The sequence below is a fragment of the Sinocyclocheilus grahami genome, unplaced genomic scaffold (assembly GCF_001515645.1).
Source record: "Sinocyclocheilus grahami isolate Dianchi unplaced genomic scaffold, SAMN03320097.WGS_v1.1 scaffold625.1, whole genome shotgun sequence".
NCBI classification, from domain to species: domain Eukaryota; kingdom Metazoa; phylum Chordata; class Actinopteri; order Cypriniformes; family Cyprinidae; genus Sinocyclocheilus; species Sinocyclocheilus grahami.
The window spans coordinates 207,174-234,651 of NW_015505804.1; the positions used below are offsets into that span (position 1 = coordinate 207,174).

Consider the following 27,478-nt stretch of genomic DNA (forward strand, 5'->3'; position numbering starts at 1 on the left):
TATATGTGATTATATATATATATATATATATATATATATATATATATATATATATATATATATATATATATGACCTACCGTCCTATAAAATATACTTTATACAATTATGTAATGCACATAAAATTATAATATATCAAACGTGGTGTTATTATAATTGTACTGTAAAGTAATCCAGTTTTATGGGACTCTAAATGTTAATAGCCTATAATCTTAAATGTATTATGATGTTGTTTTCTGACCTCTGTGTGTGTTTTCAGTCTAATGGCTCCTCTAATTGAAGAACATGACAGATACATACAACAAATGGAAATGCAGCTGAAGTTCTCTCAGGTACACAATGCATGAAGGTTATCACTATACTACCCTACTCAAACACTTACACCACATAAATGCTCACATTACAGTGAGGTTTTACTGCTGTCAGGGCTTGATGGGGCTGATCTCATGCTGTCAGCTTTAAATTGCAGTTTAATCCCAAGTCAAGTGAACTTGTTCTATAATAAGTTTGCCATTCAAGAGTACACTATCTCTCAATCACGCTCCTCCCACCTCTCAGCCACATGCTTGTTTCGCTCTGTCAAACACTCAGAGGCAGATGACAGATGTCAAAGAAAGCCTGGAGCAGGTGGTTAAGGAAAACGAGCGGTTAGAGCTTTCGAATGGATCTCCTGCTGATTTCTCCTTCCAGTCACTGATTTATTATCAGAGTTAGTCAGTGCTAACAGCTTCTGCAGTGCAAGATGAGGTGGTTTTGGTAATCACAGTCGACCCTTTACATAAATCGACTTTGTTTGTGGAAGAAAGTTTGTGAAGTTTGCTTTAATTCAGTGATTTTCAGTTTTGTTTTTTGTTTTTTTGACACCCCAATCTAGAAAAAACTTTGCACCCCCACCATAATCTAATTGCCAGTATTCTATCATTTAAAAAAGCAAAATCACAATTTAAGAAATTAAAACTCACCAGACAATTTGGCTAATAAATTAAGTTACCGGCCATTCAGAACGTCTACTAGCCAAAAAATAAATAAACCAGATTAACTACATCACAGCTTCATATAATAAATATATATATTTATATATTAGGGCTGTCAATAGATAAAACATTTATCTAATTAATCACACCCTTTTTCTGTGATTAATCACACACTTCATGAAATTAAGCATAGACCATTTATCTTGTTTCAAATGTTTATTTTGTTATCATTTGCTATATCCAGCAAAGTAAACCAAAATATTGAAAGGCGATTGTCAAAAATCTGTATTTTCTGCAAGCTTTTTATTTATCAAGATAAATTTAGATGTCTTTCCAAAAAAGGACACTCAGAAACTCCAAAAGAACACCAAAGAACCAAATGATATAATGAGCCCATATAAGCACATATGAAAGAAAAAAAAATCTGAATTTTATAGTATGTGTACAGTGCAACAGCAAAGAGCTTTTTTTACATTTTAGAGAAGTCAAGTTGTGATGCCGAACAGGACCACATGGAGATGCCAAAAAAACTAAACCAAGTGCCTGCTGACTGCATATATCTACTACAGTACACGGCTCCATTCCGTATAACTAAACACAGCTGGGCGAAACACACTGGAATGAATAATTCACTGAAAACACAACACAAGTCTCTATTCTCTCTGCAAACTCTAATGTAATCAGCCTGGTTTCCTTTATATTAGCGCTGTTTTGGACGGATTGTTTAAATGCATTCACTTGCTGGATCATTGGACTGAAAACTTTCCCGGCGTTTAGCAGCTTAAAATGATCTGATCGTAAGCAGAGAATCAAAATTGGGTTAAAGGGTAAGAATAGAAATTGTGCTTCAGTAATTTTGCGTTAATTGCATTAAATTATTTTAACACTTTAAGGATTGTAAAATTAATCACATGTGTTAACGTTGACAGCCCTAATATATATATACATACATACATACAATTGAAAAGTTTAAATAATATGTATATATATATATATATATATATATATATATATATATATATATATATATATATAATATATGATCAAATCTAAATTTCATATTAAAAAAGTGCGATATAATATTAACATTCTAGAGCTTTTCAAATGTATGTAACTGCCCTAATATTATTTATTTCTAGTGATTTGACAGCGTAACCTGCCACAGATGATTTTTACTCGCATTTGAAATTAACACTTGCTATCTTTAAAAACCTATTTAAAAAATGTTATTTTATATTAAATATTTACTTTATATTATATATTATAATATATTATAGAAATATTACAATTATGAATTAATGAATGATGCATTTATATAGCGCTTTATTGTGTATTGCAGTACACCCAAAGCGCTTTACAATTATGAGGGGGGTCTCTCCTCAACCACCACCAGTGTGCAGCTTCCACTTGGATGATGCGACAGCAGCCACAGGACAACGGCACTAGTACGCTCACCACACACCAGCTACAGGTGGAGAGGAGAGAGAGTCATAGAGCCAATCAAGTGGATGGGGATTATTAGGAGGCCATGATGGTCAGAGGCCAGTGGCAGCAATTTGGCCAGGACTCCGGGGTCACACCCCTACTCTTTACGAGAAGTGCCATGGGATTTTTAATGACCAGAGAGTCAGGACCTCGGTTTAACGTCACATCCGAAAGACTGTGCTTTTTTGACAGTATAGTGTCCCCGTCACTACACTAGGGCGTTAGGATCCACACAGACTACAGGGTGAGCACCCCCTGCTGGCCTCACTAACACCTCTTCCAACAGCAACCTAGTTTTCCCAGGAGGTCTCCCATCCAGGTACTAACCAGGCTCAACCATGCTTAGCTTCAGTGGGCAACCAGTCTTGGGCTGCAGGGTGATATGGCTGTAGAAAAAAACGTGCTTTTACCTTTAAACCATGCCTTTAAATGTATCTACTTTCCTCTGATATGGATTTAAGTTGATTATATGTACTCCTGCCAATTTATTACTAGGATCTTAAAGGCATAAAAGTCAGTTAATATTTCAGAACAAATGAAAGCATGTCCACAGATCATTCCCAAAGGTCTAGGAAGGTTGACCTTTTTCATTAACTGTGTATGTTAATTTTATTCACAGGCTTTATGCAGAGCAGAAAATGTCCATTGAAAAGCAGTTGCAGTCTCTGTCCACTGCAATCTGTTGCCATTAGCAATCTAGAGGAGCAGGTCAAGTGTGCCATGGAGGTGAATATCCAGACCTGTTCCAAAACCACCTCTAAAGTCCCATGAGTCAGTCTGTGCCACCACAAACCCACAGGCACTTTCCTGGCCCTGTATTCTGCCTCTACTCTGGCATGTGTGAGGGGTGGAGAGGTGATCTGGGGTTATTCCCACTTTAAAACTTCGTTCTTTAGCTAATACGTGATGAGATGGCGCGGGTCATGTTGTGCGGAAGGAATGGGTTTTAATCAGCGTGGAGTACGCTCCAGGTGCTACTGAGGATTACATATCAACACTTGACATTACGGAGTAATGAGATATTAGTGTGTCACTCATCAAGCGTTCCACTTTCAGCCCGACATTGCCCTCCTTTAGGGAGCAGTTCACCAGAATGTTATTTTGCAAATCACATCTAAACCTCACTAGAGAGCACATCAGTTCAAGTCAAGTCTCAAGTGACTTTTTTTTCGAGTTTGTGGACTTTCCAATTCATATTCACATTTCTGTTTTCCTAATTAACTGAGAATGAAGTAATTAGCTGTAAATTAAACATTCAGAGACATTTCTCTGCCTCCTCTTCATAGAGATGGTAGTACAGAAAAGAAGCACAGTTAAAAGGAGAATAGTAACTGCATAGCTGTATTATATTATAATTATATTATATCTATCGGTTATATATTACAATGTATTGGAAGTTTAAAATATATTCACAATGATGTTGCCAATTAAAAATAAGCCATATCGTGAATATTGCAAAACTGTGTGCTAGTTTTCCACTCCTTGTCTTGCAAAAAATAATGAGAGCATTAAGACTAAACTATTTTAATGGCATCTCTGGTTTAAAACTCGTTAGCAAAAAGGGGTGATAGATCTGGGAATATGATTCATTCATGCAAATCAGTTTTTGCAAACTGTCCGTTTTAATGAATCGGTTTGAATTCAGCAATTAATTTGTATTAATACTCAGGAGTATTCGCAGACATTTGACATTTAAAATGTTTTTATAAAAACAAGTCAGTTTGCATTAAAAAAATGTAATTTAAAAGCATACCGAGTCATAGCCAAAACATTGAAAAACTATAACTGCTACAGTTATAAAAATTATCTTGCATTCAGTGTATTTATACTAAAATATAAGTTCCTTCAGTTACTGTAATTAAATAATGTTTATTGGGTTTGCTTATTTTTTTCCTCCAGAAGTTGTAGAAACACTCTTCAACCTTTAACCTGCTTTTAAAAAAAACTTAAAGTGCAAGAGAAATATGTGTATACCCTGCCAATAAATCTCATGACCTTGGCATTGCTAGCTTTATAATGCCATGCTCTACAAGTTGAGCTGCAGGATAAATATATCAATTCAATTAACATTGCTTCCATGCTCTGCATTAACATTGCGTCTCAGATAGCAGTGGTATTCAGAGAGAGGTTTAGATACACATTCATGAAAGGCCACAATCATAGTGTTTACCTTCAATTTGTTCTATGTATGTGTCTCCAGGAGAAAGAACGTGCTCTTCAAATGTGGCAAGAGTTGGATGGACTTCAGACCCAGTACCAGAGCTTCATGGGTGATGGACAAATACACGCAGTTGAACGGCAGCACATGCAGGTTACAGTGTTTACATACTAACACTTTCACATGTTCAAGTTCAGTCTGTTTATAATGCATGTAGGAGGTCATGGGTTTCTTTTTAAACTCGACAGATTTAACACATATTAGGTGTCCATATTCATATTTGGTTTCTGAAAACAGTTCACTATCCTCTTTAATTTTCTCACTTATTTCTGGAATGCGTAATATGATGATTGAACACTAGAGGACAGTGTTTAACTACATTCAGGCACCGTTAACTGAACAAACAGACCAGCAGCACTTGACAACAATTATACATAGACCAGAAGGCATGGCCGAGCTTAATTATTTGAATATATGAATTCAATATTAGCTGTTGGCTGTAAAGTATTGGCTTGATTGTGGCTTGAAGCTTATTATAATACACATTAATTAAATATTGAAATGCTTTGTCTGTGCTCTTACTGACAATCACTGTGCTGTTTTAGAATCAGCTGGCACAGATTCAGCAACACACCCAAAAGCTCCAGCTGACCAATCAGAAGCTGGAATCAGTAAGACTGTCTCTTTCAATATGTAAGCAATACTGTTTAAAATCAAAATGTATTGTATTTGCCCATTTTATTGTGCATGGTTCATCATTTATTTTACCTGTTTTATTCTAATTAAATCATTTTGATTATTTAATTAGAATAAAATGTATTATTAATAACCATGATTTTTCACAAAATTTAATAACTTTCTCCACCTTTGAAATAATTGAATTGTATGACATTTGAAAACTTTCTTGTATCTCACTTTGCAGTCTCTTTGTTCTCACATAATTATATCACTACAATATTTAATGTCTATATGTTTATTTAGTAAACAAACCCTCTTTATTTTGTGATAATGGCCTGTACATTATCTCTTATATATGTCATCGGCCACTTTTCATGATCCAATCAGTTCTAGAAGGAATAAAATCAAGCCCCACTGAAAATAGTTTTACACAAAAAATGTCTTGGGAAATATAATTTGATATCTTTATGAAAGGGTTTTATTAGTGATATCAGTGCCGTATACAGTGAGTTGTTATGCAATGGTTTTAAAAGCCTAATCCTTGTAATGTCTTAGTCACACACTTTTTTTCACACTAGTCAGAACACTACCTGTTTGAGTGAGTGTTGTTCATTGTTTAGCCTTTTGTGCGTGCGTGCGTGCGTGCGTGCGTGTGTGTGTGTGTGTTGGTTGTGGAGAAAAATACTACTCTATTCCTGAATATTTAATGAGCAGTTTAGCTCTCACACACCCACCTTTTTCACACCTATCCCATCTCGACCTCCAGACACCCTCTGTCCTCTCCTTTGTCCTTGAATTTCTTTGGAGTGTGTTTGGTGTTATGCCCGGCCAGCATTCATGTCTTTCCTGTCTCACTCAGACCAATCAGCAGTTCCTGAAAACGGTGGTGGAACAGAGCAGTGAGCCGGAGGAGTTACGCAGCCAACTCGGGTAGTGTTCCAGATGGCCAACTCTTTGTGACTTAACCTTGACTCGAGTTCTGTTTCACTACTTTAGTGCAGTCAACATTTATGTCAGAAGACTGGAAATGGTTTTTCTCACTGTTCTTGAAATACCTCTGAATCTTTCTGATTTTAAAAGATTGTGGTGCATTTTTGATCCCATTCCCCCATCGGTTCCTGTCCTCTCTCTAGTATGCCATCAATAAAAAGAAGTAAAAAGGTCAAAATTTTGAAAGTACTGAAAGATCAACTTTATATGTTTATTTGTGTGTGATGTTTCAGTCAAGCAATGCTCAAGCAGAGATCTTCTGCGACTAAAGTGGAGGAGAAGACCAGACTCCTGTAGAATGTCCAGGATCAGATGCAGAGGAGGGTGAGAGACAGACAGCTTGCATACGCTGTTAATGTTGCTATTATTGTCCTCATGTAAATGCTCTCTAATGTCATGTCTGTGTAATGGTGCAGGAAGAGGATGCAGCAGAAGCTCAGGGTAGAGAAGAAGCATCTGATCGGAGACTACAACAGCTACGAGCAGCACTGAAGCAGCTAGAGTCCAGGTGAAGTTTATGATTTCAATTATGATTTCATTGTGATAGCTAGAGCGTTGAGGCAGAAACTGTGCTAGAAGTTAGATGTATCCATGATGCACTACTGTGTAAAATGTTTTGAGTCTGTATGATTTTTGTTTTTTTGGTAAATATTAATACTTATGTTCAGCAAGGTTGAATGAAATTAATTGAGAAACAGTGAAGACATTTATAATGAGGTTTATATTGTTCTTTTAAACATTCTATTCTTCAAAGAATCATGAATAAAATGTATTGTGGTTTCCACAAAAATAATGTGCATGACTGTTATGGTTTACATTAATAATAATAATGATGATCATTTTAAAATGTTAAAAAAGAAAACAGCTATTTTGAAATGTAATAATATTTCACAACATTTCTGTTGATTAAATAAATGCAGCCTTGATGAGCATAAATGTGATGCTTTAAGGCCTGTTCACGCCAAGCACAGTGTGTCTAATGGACATGAAAATATTTTCAAAATTATTCTGATAAATACATTTCATTACTATTTGAGAAATTGAAAATCTGAATGAATTGTTTTATGACAGTTAAATTTGAATTATAAATTTAAAAAATAGATTTCGAAAGGGAGGGTAGAACAATAATAATCTTTTTCATGTATTTTACTGCATTTAGTTTTGCAAAAACAAATATATAAGTGTAATTTGTTTTCTCTCGCAAGGGAGTGTGTATAGATTATTTCCTATTTAAATCTTGATGAAAATATGGATGTTATTTTATTTAATTTTTTTCATACACAAAGCTGCAACGCAGGACTCTGAGTCAGTGCGCAGGAAGCAGACGGAGTGTGAGCAGCAAATGGGAGAACTGCAGGGTCGCTGCGCCTCTCTGGAAGAGGAGAAATTTGAAGCCCTCAGTCGCCTCCGCAACTCCATCCAGTTGGCTGAGGAGGCCTCGCTTCAGAGAGAACAGGTCACGCTCCAAATAAACACACCACACGAGCCCAATGCAGGTGCTCCTCTATACGTACCTGACTACACATAATTTAAAATAATTTTGGTGTGTGTATGCTACTCTAGGCTCAGCTGAGGGAGAAACAGAGAGCAGAAGAACTGGAGAAGATGAAAGCTGCCATGAAGCAGCTGATCCAGGATGCTGCCATGCGCACCAGGAAAGAGGTGAGCGCTGCCAATGTTCTTGAACTTTGCAAAAGAATAAGCTTGAGGCATCAGGTCTACTCTCAGACATGTTAAAGGGGTCATATGAAGCGATTTCAAGTTTTCCTTTCTCTTTGGGGTGTTACAAGCTGTTTGTGAATGGATAAGATCCCTAAAGTTGCAAAGACTAAAGTCTCAAAACCAAAGAGATATTCTTTATCAAAGTTAAGACTCGTCCATGCCTTCCTAAAACGCCTCGTTTAAACACGCCCCCACATGGCTACGTCACTGTGTGGGAAGATTTGCATAACACCGCCCAAATGTTCATGCAAAGAAAGTTGACATAACTTTTATTCTTGCTGTAATATTGTTGCCGTCGTGAAGAAAATACTTTGTTTGGCCTTCCAAAAGAGGACACAACTAGAAATCAGTGGTTAAGTTGTATTTACAACACTGTTCCAGAACACTTCAACCCAAATATTCAGATGTGTGCAGCACATTTTATGGAGAACGTTTCCTGATCCTGGTAGAGTAGCCTACAATGCTAGCTGTTCTGACTCACAGCCTGTAAGTATGTTTTCATATTTAAAGAATTTGCCACTGACGATTCAAACGCGAGTTTTGAGCAGTGTAGAGTAGCGCTTGTTGTTTGTCATTTCTCCGATCACAAATGCAGACATGGTTTTATGTTTACGTGGCGCGGCGCGATGCAACGCAACGCGTAAAAAGACAGGATAAGTCATTATAATCCGTAATTATGTCCCCACTCGTTTGTTATGGGTTTTATTGGTTTTGTCATGTCGCACCGGGACACGGCATCAACAGTATGGTGAGGGGCGTAACATTTCCGTCACACGCTTAAGGTATTCGGCCAATCACAACGCACTGGATAGCTGGCCAATCAGAGCACACCTCGCTTTTCAGACCGATGAGCTTTGTAAAAATTGAAGCGTTTCAGAAAGGCGGGGCATAGAGGAGAAACAATAATGTACAGTATGTGGAAAATAATGTCTTTTTTTAAACTTTAAACACATTTCATTACACCAAATACACAAAATAATGTTCTTTTTTAGCAACGTCATATGACCCCTTTAAATTAGGCTCTGCTCCAGCTCCAGTGAGACTACTTGGACAATATTTTAGGCATCATGGTCAGGGTTTAGTCAGGGCAGACAACATTAAATTTGACACAAATGAAAACAAAGTCTTGAGGGATCAATATACACTTTTTAAAGGCAGAACCCTTTAGACAAAAATTTTAATTTCTAGCACCCCTGAGATTTTAAGTTAATGTAATAATATATTAATATTAAACTTTCATAACGCAACACAATTCTTTGCAATATCTTACTGTTTTATCTGGGCTCGACAGTTAAAAACTAACATGGGTGTCAATTCAGTTTAGCTTAACTGTCGAGAAGAAACTAAAGTTCAGCGTCCCAATTGAAACTCAAGCATTCCATCAAATTCCTTGTCTGTCTCTGTTTGGCAAGTCTTTAAATTTTGGCTTGCACTTCTGACACTAAATCTGAATTTCTTTTTCCATGCAATGGTACAGCGTTAAAGATTAAAAGCAAGTTCTGTGAACGCTGTAAAGCTCTACAGCCAAAAATAGCCTGACTGTTAGCACTGGCACAGCATGGTTATGGCACAGTCAAATCAGCGTCATTCTAGTTTCTAATTTTAGTGTTTGGACATTCATCTAATCTGTGATCAGTGTACATACATTATTTGCATCTCATAAAAAAAAAATTATTTTCCTCCTTTTATAGGTTGAGAGTGTCCGTAAGCAGTGTAACGTTCAGATTCATCGAATGGCTGAGGAGCTTTCTGCCCTGCAACTGGTGACACTTTCATCAGCAGATGTACAGATGTGTATAGCTACAACTGTCACCATTGCATCTCAACATGTCTCTTATGGTTGTGTGTGTAGGAATGTGCCGATAAAGAGACACAGATTGAAAGAGCACATCGGGAGAGAAAATCTGTGGAAGAGGAGCTGGAAAAGGTGCAAATAAATGCACATTTTTATCCACACATAATCAAATGCACCAATGCTGTATGTTGCTGTGATATCACAGTTAAGGAGTGTTACTAGGCATGATCTGACAAAGTGCAAAAAGCTGTATTGGATTTCCGCCAGACATATCGTTTGGTGTTGAGGCCAAATAATTAAATTCTAGTCTTAAATTTTAAGTCAAATGACTTTGTGTGCCATTGAGAAGGTGATTAGCTACACCTGATTGAGTTTACAAGTCATTTTAGGAGGGGGTGATCCTTTTTCCAACACAGTGATTCTGTTTTTTTATTTTTCTATTTTTTCTATGTTGGTGTTATATCTTTCACTTGAACGTTATAATTTGCACTGAGTAAATACAGCTGGATAAAACAAAAACTATCAGCATATTAATATATATATTATAATTTCTGAAAGATCATGTGATGCTGAAGACAGGAGTAATGGCTCCCATCACAGGAATAAATGACTAAAATAGAAAAAAAATATTTCACAATATTACTGTTTTTATTGTATTTTTGAGTTTTAAAAATGCAGCCTTGGTAAGCATAACAAATGTAAAAATTGTGCGTTTGTGTTGTAGGTCTATAAAGAGGGCCGAATTGGAGAGCCTGAGATTAGGAAGATGGAGGCTCTACATCAGAGATGTTTAAATGCTGAACGACTGAAGGACGAAACGCAACTCGCACTCAACAGCACGAAAAACAAGATGAAGAAGATTGAGATGGAGTGAGAACACACACACACATGCTCATACACTAGACCGAGCTCAAATACAAGGGTGCATCCATAATAGTTTACTGCTTGTGTAAGTATTCGGAGGAGCTGTCACACAGTCAAGAGGAGGTGCGGAGGCTGCAGTCCGCGCTGACGAGTCCGAGAGAGGAGAGCACAGCTATCAGTGAGGAGAGACTCATGCTGCAGCAGGAGAACCAGCAACTGCACAGGAACTGGAGATTCAGATGGAAGCTGATCATCAGAAGACACTGGAGGTGTGTACATGCAGATTCATTTGCACTCGGGAAGATGTTGTGTGATGTAAGTGGGTGAATTTCTGTGGGTTTTTCAGTGAGTCATGTGATGTTATTTTTACCCCTAGTATGACAGGCAGGTTTTAGAGCAGAGAACACGCGTCTACAGAGACGTCTTACTCGGGCAGAGCAACGTGCAGCCAGTGCATCACAACAGGTATACACTCAGTACTGGATATTTACACACTTCCTGCCTATTGAATGCAACAGAGGCTACTCACTTTTTCAGCAGCCTTGGTTCAAGAAGTCGTTTTCCTATGGGGATTTTAAAAAAGCATTCATTTTAGAGTTATAAGCCATGAACCAAACCAAATGGCTGCAAGGGTGGTCACTACATTACTTTGATTTGAAACAAAAAGAATTTAGAAATTTGTAATTATTAATTTGAGAGTGGTTCACAGTGCTCATACACACTCAAGAGTGGATGTGGGTGGGTGCTAATAGTGTATCACTTTTGGCATAATTCGCAATTCTTATTGGTGGTGATTTTTTTGATAATCATGGGTAATGTAGTTTTTCACCAGGAATTCTGCTGTTGAACAGTCTGTCTTTTAAAGGTTTTTGTTATTGTTGAAAATCAGTTCCCCTAATAGAGAAATTTAATGGGATTTTTACTTGCAGAACCTGACTGTTATACTCTATAGCTGCTGGATTGAGGGTGCACAGAGTCCCTCTAAACTGCTTTTTCTGTTTCAGCCGAGTGTGATATCACAACGGAGAAAAACTGCGTCCATGATGGATCTTGAGACTTTATCATAGATAAACACCATCATCATCATCTAAAAAGAATCACCCTGATCAGTTTGTTGTTGGACTTGACTTAACGTTTAGTGTCTTTCACTGGCAGGATTACCCATGTGTTCATTGACAATTAATTTAATAAAAAGATATTGATGAGTTCACCACTAACTGTTGAGGAAAACATTTTATAATCAATGCTTTGGGAGAAATGTCATCTTAAAGAATTAATTGACTTTTTACACTACTGCTGAATGAAACTATGGCTAGCATAAAAGTAATCAGTTGTTTTTGTCTTAGTGATTGTAAGAAATTACCAGATTTAAATTAACTGATGGAGTCACTGCATTACTTTTTTTCTTGGTAAATGTAATATCCTGTAGGATTTTGTTTCAAAGGCCCGTGTCAAAGTTTCTACCAAGCCAAAATATACCACATATTTTGTTCTTCTGGTTAGTTGTGCCACTGTAAGAACTGACCAATAAATGCAGTCATTTATACCAGTGGTTCCCAACCCTGGTCCTGGAGGCACCCCAACACTGCACATTTTGCATGTCTCCTTTCTCTGACACACCAATTTCAGGTCTTGGAGTCTCTACTAATGAGCTGATGATCTGAATCGGGTGTGTTTGATTAAAGAGACATGCAAAACATGCAGTGTTGGGGTGCCTCCAGGACCAGGGTTGGGAACCACTGATTTATACCAAAGGGGTGTTGTATGTTTGATTCTGATTGGTTCAGACATTTTAAGGTGTGGAGTTTTTCAGTACATTCACAGCGCAGCAAAGTGGAGCTGTAATATAAAGGCACTTGTAGTCTTATCAAAGACTTTAATTCTTCGCCACAACCTTTTTTTTTTTTTTTCGTTCTTGAAGAACCAGGGTTCCCAGAGTTTAGAAAAACCTGGATGCCTCAGGAAGCCTACTTTTATAAGTGATTACTAGACCCGAAAAAGTCATGGAAATTAATTTACATTTTTCTAATTGAGCGCTAAAATATTTTTAAAAATCTTGATCATGGAAGGCCGTTTCTGCCACCGTTGAGTAAAAAGTCAACGAGAAAGGTTCTCATGAGTTAGTTTAGGGGGAAAAAAGAGAATTGGGATGAATTATGATTCATACTGGGAATATTACCCATAATAACGTCGCATATAAGAAACATTATAATGGCTTAACATCTCAATGTCTGTGTATTTTAGGTTCAAAAACCTAATGTAAACCCATGCTATAAGAGTACTCACTCCAAACCTGGATTACGTTTTAATATTTCTACATTAGTTCTTACATGTACAAATAGTATTTCCCATTATATATATATATATATATAAGCATATATTTAATATTTGTCCCTTCAAAAAGTATTTCGATATTGCATTATAGGCATCTAAAATTGTGTAAATTGAGATTTAATAAAACCAAAATTTGCACACTTCTAGGGAAACTTTTTGGTAACGTAAAAAGTAATTTTTCTTTTCCCAAACAATGCAAACAATTAAGTGGCTTACAAACTCTAACATTTCAAATGTGTTTAATCAAACTGAAACAAGATGGACAACATGAGGCGACATTCACTAGGGTACAGCTGTTCTTCAACAACTTGTGCCATCATCTCACAATGAAGTGTAGAGGACCAGTCTTTATGTACATAGTTTTACACACACAAGCTAATATCCACTATCTGTATACAACATACACAAGACGTTTAGTACTGTATTCCCGAACAGCTTGGGAGGGAAATGCATAGTTTGATAGTATCACAATGCCACACACTGTCTCTACATGGAAAAATTAACATGGAGTTTGGTCCTTAAAATAGACACCAAAAATAAAAACAAATCTAAACATCGTTATTTATTTATATATATGTGTGTGTGTGTGTGTGTGTGTGTATATGTATGTATGTATGTATGTGTGTGTGTGTATTTATAGATGGAATATACACACACACATATATATACACACACTTATGCATATATATACCCATATCATATGTAATAATATAATATAGATTATTTATATACGGAAATTGAGCTCAAAGCCATTGGGATGAGACCACAAAGGAATCGATCAATGTCGTGAAACCCAATGGCTGCTGGGATTTGTAGTTTTGAGGGCTCCAGAGGCAGAGCTTAGCGGACAAGCGGGGCCTGTTTAAGGGAGATGAGGACTGAACGCATGCGGGAGACGTCCTTGGCCTGCTTGCTGGACTTGGGGTTGAAATCGCAAAGCCGCGCCACACGCTCCCATTCCGTGCCAGGACTGTTCATGTCCAGCTCTGACACCATGGCTTCCTCAGCCGCCCTGCCGATGAGAAATCACAATCAGCTTCAGACAGAAACCAGGAACACTCTCAGACACGACCCACTTAAGCACACAACCGCTGACCTCCTTCATGCTAAAAAAACTAAACATTCACATCTTGACATGATCGACATATCGAATTTCCAGCAAACTCACTGTTTTAAAATAGTTTACCAAAAGGAGCTTCAAAAACTGGTTGAAATGTTTCATGAGGTTCTTTTTTTAGGAGGTTAGAGGCAAGTGTACCAAAGCAGCTCTGTGCCTGGTGAAACTCAATTTTTATTTCCATCCAACAAGAATACATTCATAGAGAGACATTCTTCAGGTGACCACATCCAAAACAGATGGTAGTTTGAGCATCATGCCCCCAACCCACCATTACCAGAACTAGTCTTGATCTTGAAGGCAGGAAAAGGTTCCAAAACAGCCACAATCAAATTTTGCTGCGATTCAGTTGGTTAAAACAATTTGTGGTACTTTGAAAGTCCTTGTATTAGGAGACATTCCTCATCTCTTGACGGTCAGAGGAATGTCAAGGAATCACGTACGCTAACGAGCCTTCAATGCAGCGACTGACAGGCCAATTAGCTTATTTTAACCACTAAATCTTTGTGCAAAGGCTGAAAGTGCCATGCGTTGGCAGTGACCAAAAGCAGGGCCTTCTGCTGAGCATGGGGGAACTAAACCAAGTTTCTGGCAAGCCAAACACTAAAGAGCTCTGAACGTAAAAATCTTCGGAGAGCTTTTTGAGACCATATTTGCCTATTCCCGTTTCCTCCCGGCCCATTACCAACCCTTTCCGCTGCCGTGGACTCAGTCCAAGGGAGTTGCATTAGCCTCTCCACTATCACACAATATACACAGCAAAATGGGTATGAAAAGCCAATGAGGTAAATCACGGTCACAATCAACTACAATCAACGCACAGGACTAGTGCACCAACACATAACCACAAAAGGACATCCAGAATCTTAGTTTTACCAGAAACATGTTGATAATAAAGACAGCAATTCAATAGTGTATAAATTTGCAATAAGTGGTGTTTGTTCCCTGAACATATTTGGTTTTCTTGTCTTTATTTTTTTCTCTTTTATTTTTTTTACTTAACTGGTCTAGGCGGTAGCAAGGATGGTTAATGTGAGTGCTTAAAGGTGCATAGAGAAAAGAAAAACAAGGAGAAACAGATCACAAGTCAGATATATAGAAAACCAAAAGAAATGAGATTTATGCAGATGACCAAAGCAGGCATGCACTGTTCAAAACCCAAGTCATCTTAGGAGTGTTTCTAGGTGCGCTTAGCTTGCAGCCGTCATTGATGTAAGCGCCACTCGCGGCGTTCAGCAATCTCAACTGGCACCTCAGTTGAGACATTTACCAAGCAAAATAAAAGCAGCTAATGTTTACAATAGCTCTGCAGAATAGGCAGAAGCAGTAAGAGGTCCATGATGAACATGAGGGCTGCAGAACTAAGAGGACTGTTAAAGTTCTAGCCTGGGACAGCTTTGCTCAACCTAGGCACACCGTACTCTAAAATATTCCATCTAACAGAAGCAACTAGGTGTCCGACTGAAGTACAAGCCATGGGATAAAGGTGCACAGTCTTAATTTATAGATTTTTTTTTTTTTTACTTTTTAAAGTACAAAGATTAAAGACTGGTGGTCAAAGTCAGTAAAATCAAATCAACAGTCCTGCCAACAGATAATGTGATAAAATAATATTAATAAAAAAATAATAATAACCCACCATTTTCTATGAACTACATTAAAAGAAAATAAATGGCCTAGTGCACCTTTAAGCATAAGCTGACGTTTATAAAAAATAAAAATAAAAAAAAACCAAGCAAAAGATGTATCCTGTCAACTTTCACAACACAAAAAAAATTATTTTCAGCATTTGTACAACTGGCTGGTTTATTTATTGGCTGGCTTTATCAGCTAGACACATAGTTGCTTTGTAATATAGCACTAGTAAATTTCTGAGACGCTACTACTGCACTAAATAGAACTAGTATAATCAATAATCTCAATTCATATTAAATGTTAGACAATAAATAACATTGACTAATCTCACAATTTATACAAATGTTAAGACATATCTTAAAATGTCAACAAAATGCAGACATTGTGACAAATGCATGACACAAACACATGACAAAAATGGTTAAACATTTTGTAAATTACCATGAAAAGTACTAACAACAAAAAATGACAAATGAATAAATGGGCAAGACGGACATAAAATCTGCTATGTAACTTAAACATGGGGGAAGGGTGAGAAAAAAAAAATGTACAACATGCATAGTGTGCAGAATTATTTGTCCAATTAGTCTTGGAAAAAATAAAAAAATAACACCCTGGTTTTAAATATGAAGTTAACCAAGAGTTTGGTTAGAAATGTGTAAGAGTAACAGGTGATGAAAAAAGATGAGATGCAGGAAAATGAGTTATTGGGAGATGCATGTGAAAAGAAAGGATGTTAGTTTAGCAACATACACATAACCAATCAGATCAGCGAAGGGTTGTTTGTAGAAATCCTCATCCAGCACCCTGAGAGTCCCAGAGGAGAGCAGCGAAGCAGGAGAGAACAGAGAGAGTGGTAAAAAGGAGAAAAATAACACTCATACAGAGCCAAAACACTGCAGTGTTAAGACCAGGCCAAGTACATAAAAGTAAACAACACGGCACACAAGAGAAAAATACAGAGACAAACATGACATACTGTATAGAGACAAGGAAATTAAGCCAACTATTTCACATTCAGAGGAATTGAACATATTCAGAGAGAGATTTAAGGAGACTTGTCATTTTTATTTGTGCCAAAACATGCACTTGAATTTAAAATAGGAAATTTAACTTTCGAGTTTTGACCCAATATCACTTACTTTTTAATACAATACAGCGGAATGAATGCTATTCAGCACGTCTATTGATACATTTATTTAAAATGCTTCATTGAAGCAGAAAGAGCTTCTCATAGAGCTCCTTCTTCCATTCTAATAACTGAATACAACATTTTGTGGCAATCATAGATATAGTAACTGCTTCGGATTGGACCAGGCATGATCATGTGACCAAAACACTGCAGAAGTGTCCAAGGGCACGATCACATGACCATTCAACAAGCTCAGATAGCTTTTTCACTGTGTCCTCTCATATCATTAGTCACAACGTCATAAAATAGTTGCCATTAGTCTAAATAATAGGAATAGTTTACTCAAAAATGATCCTGAATCATTTACTCACTCATGTTATGGGCTAATGTTTGAGTCACTCACTATAGTATAGTCAGTAACTACACAGACACATCAGGCTGTGTATATTAAACATTTCTTTTTTGAGTGGACTATATTTTGAGTGGATAATGGATTTTGGCCAGAAGCAACAAGTTTAAAGTTCAAATGCTTGAATTGATGGATAAACAGCTTTGCTTGCTTCACAAGACATTAAATGATGGACTGGAATTGTGTGGATTATTTTGAGGTTTTCATCATCGGACTCTCATTCTGACGGCACCCATTTACTGCAGAGGATCCATTGGTGAGCAAGTGACGTAAAGCTAAATTCCTCCATACCCGTTCTGATGAAGAACCAAATTGATCTACATCTTGAATGGCCTTAGGGTGAAACATTTTCAGCTAATTTTCATTTTTGGGTTAACTATTCCTTTTTTTTTTAAATTAAAAACCTGAGCCAGAATACAACAGAGCCATGCACTCTCTAGTGCTTTTGTTATCAAACATCAAGAGACAGAAACTAGGCCTCTTATAGATTTCAGCGGCTCGAATAGTGTTGTGTACCTGTTGTTGACTTTGGTCTTCTCCAGCTGCTCATTCTGCCTGGTGTGCCACTCCTCCAGCTCCAGCTTCGCTTTCTCCTTCCACTCTACCTCCTGCTTACGGGAGTTAGCATCTGAAAAACAGCAGAGGTGAACCGCTCAACCCTAAATTAACTTTATAGTTTTAATATATCTTAAGGAGAACATCTATGACTATGCTCAAGTTACCGAGCTGTTCCAGCCTCTCGCTCTGCTCTTCTCTCCACTTCCTCAAGCTCTCCGGCTCCGCCTGCAACCTATCAGCATTGGAGATGGCCACATACGCGTCTGAAGGACCGTTACTCTCCTACAGGACACAAAGCAAAAATTAGGAGTCCAAACCATACAGTCCCAGTATGCCACTTTATGCACTTCTTAAGAGCATCAACTAATTTGGATCAGTGATTTGATTAAATATTTTAATTAATAAGTTTATTTAAATTGTAAATATAAAACTGACTTGTTAAAATGTGAGTGACTATTAACATTGGGCATTCACTAATCTGCTCAAAAGGCAAAAGTTAACCCTGTAAAGCCTGGCATATGAAATCATAAAAATCAATTTTCAAATGGAACAGTTTATCTTTTTTTAAAGTCTGCATATGCGTTTTATGAATTGCACCATATTTGATACAACTGGTTTAATGGCCTATAGAGTATGATACATCGAGAAAATAGAGCTCATGCTTGAGGAAGAAAAAACACCTCCGTTTTATTTAAAATATGCACTTTAGTACAGTTGCTGTTATTCACATAAAAAGATGAACTTCTAATAGCTTGTAATGCAAATCTTCCAATGACATGACATTTAAACACACTGCCATTTAAAAAAAATTATATAATGCAATGAGGATTGAGATGTACAAATAAACATGTAACATGTGTTACAAAGTTTACGGTAAATGAGTAAATGTAATCTGTGCACGTGCATCAACACACAACAGTCTTTGCGGTGTAAATGTGGCTGTAATATATGCAAAAGAGAAAACTAACTAAAAAAAATACTCAAGTAATAATTTTAACACATTGTGTTTTGATTTTAATGGAAAACTTACCCCATGCAGATCTCCATTCAATTCTCCACCTGCCAAGATAAAAGAAAGAAGAACATGTGTTAAAAAAAAGTCAGTGTCCAATCAATTTTTCATGCATCACATACAATCCATCTGTATGAATCACCCTCAGTACAATTACAGAGCAAAAATACATTACACAAAGGCTGTTTAGCCTTTCTGTAGTTCAAACAGTAGAGCATGCTGCTAACAAGAGAAGACCATGGGTTCGATTCCCAGGGAATGCATGAACTGAATAAAAATAAAATTAAAAACTTAAATCCAATGTAAGTTGCTTCGGATAAAATTATTGGCCAAATTCATAAATGTACATGGTCAAGGAACAGTAGTTATTTTGCAATAAAGTGTAGTCCATGACAAAGCATTACTTTAGTGTTGAATTGATGGACAGGATATAGTCTTTCCCCCTGCCTAAATCCCTGGTTTTGCTGACTTCTTTTCCTTTCTTCCTGAATCAGTGAAAAACATCATGTAGCATTTCTTTACTAGAAGCGATTTAATCACTTCTAGTACAGATTTGAACATTTTCATCAAATAATACATACTAAGCAGGCACACAATCAGTAATAAATTACACAATGTTTTCAACACATGCAAGTCCATTTTTAACCTAAGATTAAATGAACAGACAGTATGCAGGCCTGATTGATTTTCTGCACACTGCACTGCATAGTACTTCCAAGACTGTTGTATTCAGTCATCCTAGACCTAAGTCAGACTGTGCCTTTGTGCCTGTGAAACAGCATCCCCTTCATCATTTATTCAAACTTTTCAGCCAGAGCAACATTCAAGCCAACGGCCAGTAAAAAAGGAATACCAGACACTTGCATTCATTGGTAACATTCTCCTCATCGCAATTAAGCCACATTTAGACAAACTATTAACTATTTAATATCAAAAAGCAAACTTTTTTTTAACCATAGTACAGGGTGTGTTTACTAACCAAAGGTTAGTAAAGGCCTCTAAAATATACTAATTTCAGTCTGTCTCTGGTATTAAATAAATGTGAAAAGGTGCAATTATAGTTTATGTACCTGTAGAGATTCATTAAACTGTGAGATGCTTGTGATGGAAATTTATATCTTTAAACCTACTGAGCTGCCTACCTAAAGTGACTGTTTTGAACAAATTAATCTGAAGTAATTTCAAAAGTATGAACTAATGAAAATGTATACCACATGCAACTTGCTTTGGATAAAAGCATCTGCCAAACATGTAAATGTTTTTGGGAATCACAGGCAAGGCTAAAAGGGCGGAACAAAAGTCTCAATTCAAATTAATCCAACAGAATCGTCTTAGAAGAGAAGTGAATGAATGAATGCACGCATGTCACCTGATCCACAAATGCACATTTTAATCGCTGCATGCACAAATCATGATACTTTAATACAAACTATAGCATTTATATTCACAAATGTCTCTATTTGAACAAAATGCTGCGCATTAATGTAATTCTTAACTCTGCAGACACCGGTTAAAAAGCATTCGTTTCAGTGTAGTGACGCACATTTGCAAATTTTTCAAATCGTGTACACGTTAATGAATTGCACTGGGCCTTGCTCGTTGGTAGTTGTGTGTGTGGGGGACGTGAAATGCTGTAACCTGCGAAAATGAAGTCTCAAAATCCAAATGAACCGAACGAGATCGACTCGAACTAGACGTCAATTAATGCATGCGTGTCACCTGATCCACATATGATGTCTCTATTTGAACAAAATGCTGCGCATTAATGTAATTCTTAACTCTGCAGACACCGGTTAAAAAGCATTCGTTTCAGTGTAGTGACGCACATTTGCAAATTTTTCAAATCGTGTACACGTTAATGAATTGCACTGGGCCTTGCTCGTTGGTAGTTGTGTGTGTGGGGGACGTGAAATGCTGTAACCTGCGAAAATGAAGTCTCAAAATCCAAATGAACCGAACGAGATCGACTCGAACTAGACGTCAATTAATGCATGCGTGTCACCTGATCCACATATGCACAGATTCCTTTTTGCATGATTAATTTATGATATATTAATACAGAACATTTTTATTCGCAAACATGTCTGTATTTGTACAAATCGCTGCACAATCATTTAATCCCGAATTCCACAGACTCAAATTGAAAGGCATTTGTTTGTGGTTATTAAGATACATGTATAAAATGTATGCAGTACATGGATAATTAATTGTGCGTGCATCTAATGAATCTAATATCATTCCATAAAAAACACTTTTATTTGTATCTTTGCTCTATTGTAATTATTTGTGCGGTTGCATTTAGTTTGATTATTTGTTCTACTTTATTTTTATTTGACCATAGACCTTTTTTCCCTGAACATAGCACATACCGAACCGTGACCCTAAAACCGTGATACGACCGAACCGTGAGCAATCTGAAGCTTACCAAATAGGCATCTCGCTAGGTTTGAAAATGCAGCAGTGGTCCTGTCATAACCAAATCTACAGGACGCCTGCCTGGACACTTCAGCATAAAGACTGGAACTACTCTCTCTTACTCACACAGCCTTTAGTCCAAAGGTCATTAAATACGTTAATAAAAACCCCTTCAGCGTTCAAGGAACTGGACTTTCGCTGATCCAATCAGTACTACAGTAATCAATCGACACAAAACGGTAAAAGTATGTTTAAAGAGAAAATTGTGTACTTTGAACACGAATAAAATTACGATTAAGCCGTTAAATGAGAGGTCTACCTGAGGGAGATTTGTAAAGAGCGGAGTTGAGACAACAGATAACGCCATTTTCCTGCTTCCTTTAACTAACGTTACCAGTCCAGTATGTAAACCATTAGGACATTTGAACGGCTATTTGGACACGTTTTGGCGGTGTGAGCTAACGTACATAGACAGCACGTATTATTTATACACACACCGCGTTACTTCACTGCCACATAGCGTAAAGCTCTGAGTGAAGGCTAGCTGGCTAACGAGCGAGTAAAGCAGTTCTTTGCGTTGGGTGTTTTTGTCTTGGCTGATCAATTACAGATAGTTTGTTTTGTTATTGTCGATGTCGTGTAAACCCACCGTCCGGGTCTTGGCTCAGGAATGAAGGCACTTCCCCGCTGTCCAGGATGCTGAAGCCCTCGTCATTCTCGATGCCCGCGATTTCACTCTCCTGCTGGGCCAGAAACGCTGCCGCCGGGTCCTCGTCTGCCCCCACACCGTTTCCTGCGCTTCCTTGAGGTGCACTGAGCATATCAAAATCGTCCATGGCTCGCTAATTTTGTTTAAACTGGGAATAACTGAAAACACAAATCACCCTTCTGTCTTCCTCGTCGACGGCTCCAATGTCAGTGGGGGAGGTGCTTAAGACAGAACGGACGCCCAGCCAATCAAAGTTGTGTATTTTTGATGGGCAGTTCTACTGTTGAGTCGCCGACCAATAAAATGACTAAACCGTGGCTGTGCGAGTCCCGTGACCATCAGCGTGCCCTGAAAGGGCGTTGCAGCAATGTGGGATTGCATACGTATCACTCTATAATAAATATAACAGGGTTTGTCTTGAAAAGCTGACAGTGTAGTTAGTGCCTTTCACAAAAAGAATCATGCTGGACCTTTTCAATTGAAATCGAGATGTATGTGTCATTTTAGCTGACAGGGAAAACGCCTACTTTTAAAACAAATAAATATAAAATAGTAATATCCTGCTAATTCAAAAACCATGGTATTTAAATGGTACTCAAAGACAATTATGATACTATCATGTTATACATACAAAAAAAAAAAAGATTCATGGTATTACCATGGCAAATGCCCACAAACAAATACCTTTCATTTATTTATGCATATTAATAAAATCCTACACATTTTGGATTTCATTCATTCATCTTCAAAATGAGACAGACTTCCATTGTTTTTAGTTCCATTATTTATTCAACAGTATTTGGCAAATTATAACCCATATAAACAAAATTAATTGGGTCTTACGGTATATACAGCATTTGTTATATTATTGCATTTGTATTTGTCTGCCTAACAATTTTAACCGTGGTTCTAGAATAATGCATTTAATTTTGGCTAAAACATGTCAATTTCGTTCCAGTCTGATGAAGACTGACAGGCTGCGGAGACGTTTTCCTCAAGCTTTGGCTTTTTTGCCGTAGCTGTCGACTGCATCCTCAGTGATGCTCTCATCCTCCTCGATATCTATTGTCACTTTCTTCCCCACCAGCTGGAAGATGTCTTCCGGAGCTATACCCTTGGGTTCTGCTACTTTCACAGACAGCATGTCCAGGGTTAGTTCTGTACCTTTCGGGATGGCTGTCTTTGCCACCACAGACTTCCCAAGCTAGAGAGGAGTGAAAGACGGAGAAGAATTATAGGAATGTAGGAATGAGTTGATTACTTGAAGACAATGTGGTTGTGCCGTTCAAAACAAAACAACCCACTGACATAAAAAAAAAAAAAAGAGGGAGCAAAGTTAAGGAAGGAGTAGCAATACTGGGTACCCGATGGATAAATGTGAAGATAAAAATGTGTAAAAAAGTTAAGACAGGATGTTTTGGAAGGAAACGGGAGAAGAACAGGAATGCAGTGGAAGGAATGCACCATACAGGAAGATTGAAAGAGAATGGAGCTGTAAAACAGATGGGCTTGAAGTAGAAGGTGAAGATGAAAGTGAAAAATAATAATACAGTGGACACAGAAAGTGCTGTAACACCTTTCCTCAAAAAGCTGCATGATTTCAGGTATGTAGCACATGGTAGTTATTGTTTACTAAAACTGGTTTCATTAATTGAAATGAAGCACAAATCAAATGAAACAAATATTAGATGAAACTCTTAAACCTAAAAAAAACTTAAACAGAAAATTAAAAATAAATTAAAGCTAAATACAAATATTTAATAAAAATGACAAAAGCACATAACAATATTGCTAAAAATGTCAAATGAAAACTGAAAATATTATTAAAAAGTAAATAAAATAAATATATAAACAAAACTTAAATATAAAAAATAAAATACTATAACAGAATATAAATCATAATAAAATAACACAGATTTTTAGAGTTTGTACTTGGGGAAAAATCCCCGACCCTTAGTATGAGCAATAGTAATAGTGTTGCTTGTCTCTTAACACCACTCATGACATGTGAACATAAAATGAAAAGGAAAGGATTTTTGTATGTAGTTCTTCTTGTACCTTATCATGGCATGGCACCTCACAGGGCAGCATGCGTTTCACGCCAGTGCCCAAAGCTTTCTCCACAATGCGGATGGATCGCACCAGCTCAGCCAGCTCTGCAGGCTCCAGAGACGCCGCATGATCACTGCCTTTCCAGGTCTTGTCCAAGGTCACATGGCGCTTCACGACCTTTGCTCCCAGTGCAACTGCCCCAACTGTGAAGCTGATCCCACTTTCATGGCCTGAGTAAACAATGGGAATGTCTGGAAATTCTTTTTGATATTCCTATAGGTTGGAAGGGGAAGCATGTACAAAATTATACATAGTTTTACTTAATGGTGACTTTGTGATATTTATGCATCTAATCATAATAATAAATTATTTAATTATTTAGCTAACCATATAATTATATAAGAAAACATAAAAGTGACGACCATAGTGATTCTGATTTTGATACACATGTGCTGTACTTGAAATATATCAAATGGCTTTATGAGTGTGAAAAGAGCTGGTTTCTTTACCATGATAACCCGCAGGTTGACGTCCTCCGGTTCCAGTGGATATGCACTTGTGCACTGCAGGATGCAGAAGTTTTGGTTGTGCTCCTTCACAGTTTCATAAACACGATGCATGGTCTCCATGGACTGCATCCCACTGGATACTACCATGGGATGTCCTGAACACACACAGACAAGCATCAGAAGTTTAATTTGTTTTGTAATTAGTATTAAGAATATATATTTGAATTAATAACATTTATAACCTATGCTTATCAGGGTTGCATGTTTTGATGTAGTAAAAAAAAAAAAATAGTATAAACAGTTATACGGTGAAAAATGATTACAATTTAAAATAACCATTTTCTACTTTAATATATTTTATATTGGAATGCTTACTTTTTTTGACAAATAGAACATTTATATGAAATAGAAATCTTTTTTATAAAATGTCACTTTTGCTCAATTTAATGCATCTTTGCTGAATAAAAGTATTAATACATTTTGTTCAACCTGTGAACAGTAGTGTGTGTGTGTATATATATATATATATATGTGTGTGTGTGTCTGTATTCTTTTATATATTGTTATTTATTTGACATTAGTAAACATCTTTAAGACAATTAGCATTTTTTATTGTTACAATATCTTACTGATTGTTTGCGATAATATCATTAAAAATAGTTATACTTTTTTTTTTTTTTTTAAACACACACACACACAAAAGGGACCTTTTTGGGCAGTTTTTTTGAGGTAGGGAAAGTTGTTGGTGTCTCCATATCCAACTTTGAAAAAAGGCACATTGAGCTCATGCAGGAATTCTACAGCCATCTTAAAAACACAAGACAGAAACACTACAATTAACACACTTAAAGGGGTCATATGATGCGATCTCAAGTTTTCCTTTCTCTTTGGAGTGTTACAAGCTGATTGTGCATAAATAAGATCCCTGAAGTTGCAAAGACTAAAGTCTCAAAACCAAAGAGATATTCTTTATCAAAGTTAAGACTCTGCCACGCCCCCCTAAAACGGCTCATTCTAATACACCCCCACATATCTAGGTCACTATGTGGAAATATTTGCATACTGCCGCCCAAATGGGTACGCAAAGAAAGAAGGCGTGGTTTCAGTAACCGCAGTTAGTGTTGAAGCAGCCATGTCAGGGAGACGCTGTGTGTTTCTAGGCGAAAGCAAAAGTTCTTTATTTGGCCTTCCAGTATGGAACACATCAAAGTACCACCAGACACCTAAGTATCCTATACCATCACTGTACCGTGGGACTGCTAGAGGTAGCGGACTAACGAGAAATATAACAATACACAAGACTTCTGGGTATTTGATGTGATCAGCAGGCTCCTGGCATCTTTCCTTGTTATCAGTAAGTCTGAAGCCAAAAGATCGTATAAAAAATCAAATAAAAAAACAAGATAGTAGTCTAACAATCTGCGTATGCAACCCGCTCACCTCGTCCATTCCGGACGCAGTGAAGAAGAGCGTACTGCTGCAGCTCGCTGTACTGCTCGTGGCTGAACTCTAGATGGCGCTTGTGCTCTCCGTATGTTTTCCCCCAGCAGTGTTTGGAGGTAAGGCCGCTCCAGGGCTTTCTTACTGAACTTAAACTCCAGCTCACTCTTCTGAAACTTCGCACAGTCTGCCCCACAGTCCTAGCAAAGGAGCAACAGTTGCATACAATAATAAATATAAAAACCAATGTAAAATAACGAAACTTTATAATATAATATACTATGTATGAAGACATTTTATGGTATATTATTATAACAATTTCAATTTGTAATAATTCCATCATGAATGGAATGTACAGTATGTACTCATTGCTTTCTTTCAGAAAACACAAAATCAGTACAAAAATAATCTTAAAGCTTATAGCACCTGTATCTATTAATAACATAATAAAAATGTGTATGAGCACATGTAATCTTATTAAACGTCTTTATGAGTACAGTTGTGGTTTATGCGTCAAAAGATACTCTACAGCAAATACCGATGTTGATAAACATAAATAAACTCATACCTTTGCCATCTTGATCATTTTCTTGGCGATTTCAATGTCTCCCTGATGATTCTGTCCGATTTCTGCAATAATGAAACACGGGTTGTTCCCTCCGATCATACGACCGGGACATAACTCAAATTTAAGAGGCATTTTAAATCCAAATGTACAAACACAGCTAGAAAATTTACACGCGTCAAACGCCGAGATGAAAGACCCCGTAGAACTTCCGGGTTTATTTACGCTCACGCCCATGCGTTTCAAAATAAAGTTCTCGTCAATAAAAGACTGAACTTTTCATTATTCATCATCTTTACGGGGTTCTTGTTAAACTCCTGAATTTTGCCACATGTGGTTCAGATGACTAACCACATCCAAATTGGTTTAAGAAGAATCATTAGAGAAGGACAAGGGTATAAAAAAAAGGAACAAATGGCTATTATTTGCATTTTAAATATATTTATATACATACATGTAAATGTGTGTGTATACACACACACATATATATATACACACACACTGAAAAAAAAATTATAAACGCAACACTTTTGTTTTTGCCCCCATTTTTCATGAGCTGAACTCAAAGATCTAAGACTTTTTCTATGTACACAAAAGGCCTATTTCTCTCAAATATTGTTCACAAATCTGTCTAAATCTGTGTTAGTGTGCACTTCTCCTTTGCCGAGATAATCCATCCACCTCACAGGTGTAGCATATCAAGATGCTGATTAGACAGCATGATTATTGCACAGGTGTGCCTTAGGCTGGCCACAATAAAAGGCCACTCTAAAATGTGCAGTTTCACATACACATACATTCAAAATGCCATCAATAAAATGTACCTGTGTTCGTTGTCCATAACATATGCCTGCCCATACCATAACCCCACCGCTACCATGGGCCACTCGATCCACAACGTTGACATCAGCAAACCGCTCACCCACA

General features: G+C 37.1%; 2 protein-coding genes and 1 pseudogene across 4 annotated transcripts; 1 reads left to right on the forward strand and 2 right to left on the reverse strand.

Moving 5' to 3' along the window:
- LOC107557946 (sodium channel and clathrin linker 1-like) overlaps positions 1-12,193 on the forward strand; it is a 15,666-nt pseudogene extending 3,473 nt beyond the window's left edge.
- A 1,470-nt stretch (positions 12,194-13,663) lies between these two features.
- Positions 13,664-22,228, reverse strand: LOC107557948 (clathrin light chain A-like). 3 transcript variants are annotated; one of them, XM_016241532.1, is made up of 7 exons: positions 21,926-22,228; positions 18,880-18,908; positions 18,014-18,131; positions 17,808-17,919; positions 16,504-16,557; positions 15,119-15,154; positions 13,664-14,010 (listed from the first exon to the last, which is right to left on the reverse strand). In XM_016241532.1, the coding sequence occupies exons 1-7, from the start codon at positions 22,110-22,112 to the stop codon at positions 13,839-13,841; spliced, it is 708 nt and encodes a 235-aa protein (XP_016097018.1). In that variant the 5' UTR covers positions 22,113-22,228; the 3' UTR covers positions 13,664-13,838. The 3 variants fall into 3 exon arrangements, with proteins under 3 accessions (XP_016097018.1, XP_016097019.1, XP_016097021.1); XM_016241533.1 differs by lacking the exon at positions 15,119-15,154; XM_016241535.1 differs by lacking the exons at positions 15,119-15,154; positions 16,504-16,557 and having other exon boundaries at positions 21,926-22,226.
- A 520-nt stretch (positions 22,229-22,748) lies between these two features.
- LOC107557947 (sialic acid synthase-like) lies at positions 22,749-26,749 on the reverse strand. The gene is given in 8 exon segments (XM_016241531.1): positions 22,749-23,189; positions 24,044-24,310; positions 24,547-24,701; positions 25,254-25,353; positions 25,987-26,014; positions 26,016-26,105; positions 26,107-26,186; positions 26,555-26,749. Coding segments are annotated over 8 exon segments (1,062 nt in total). The 5' UTR covers positions 26,687-26,749; the 3' UTR covers positions 22,749-22,979.
- Between the last annotated feature and the right edge of the window lie 729 nt (positions 26,750-27,478).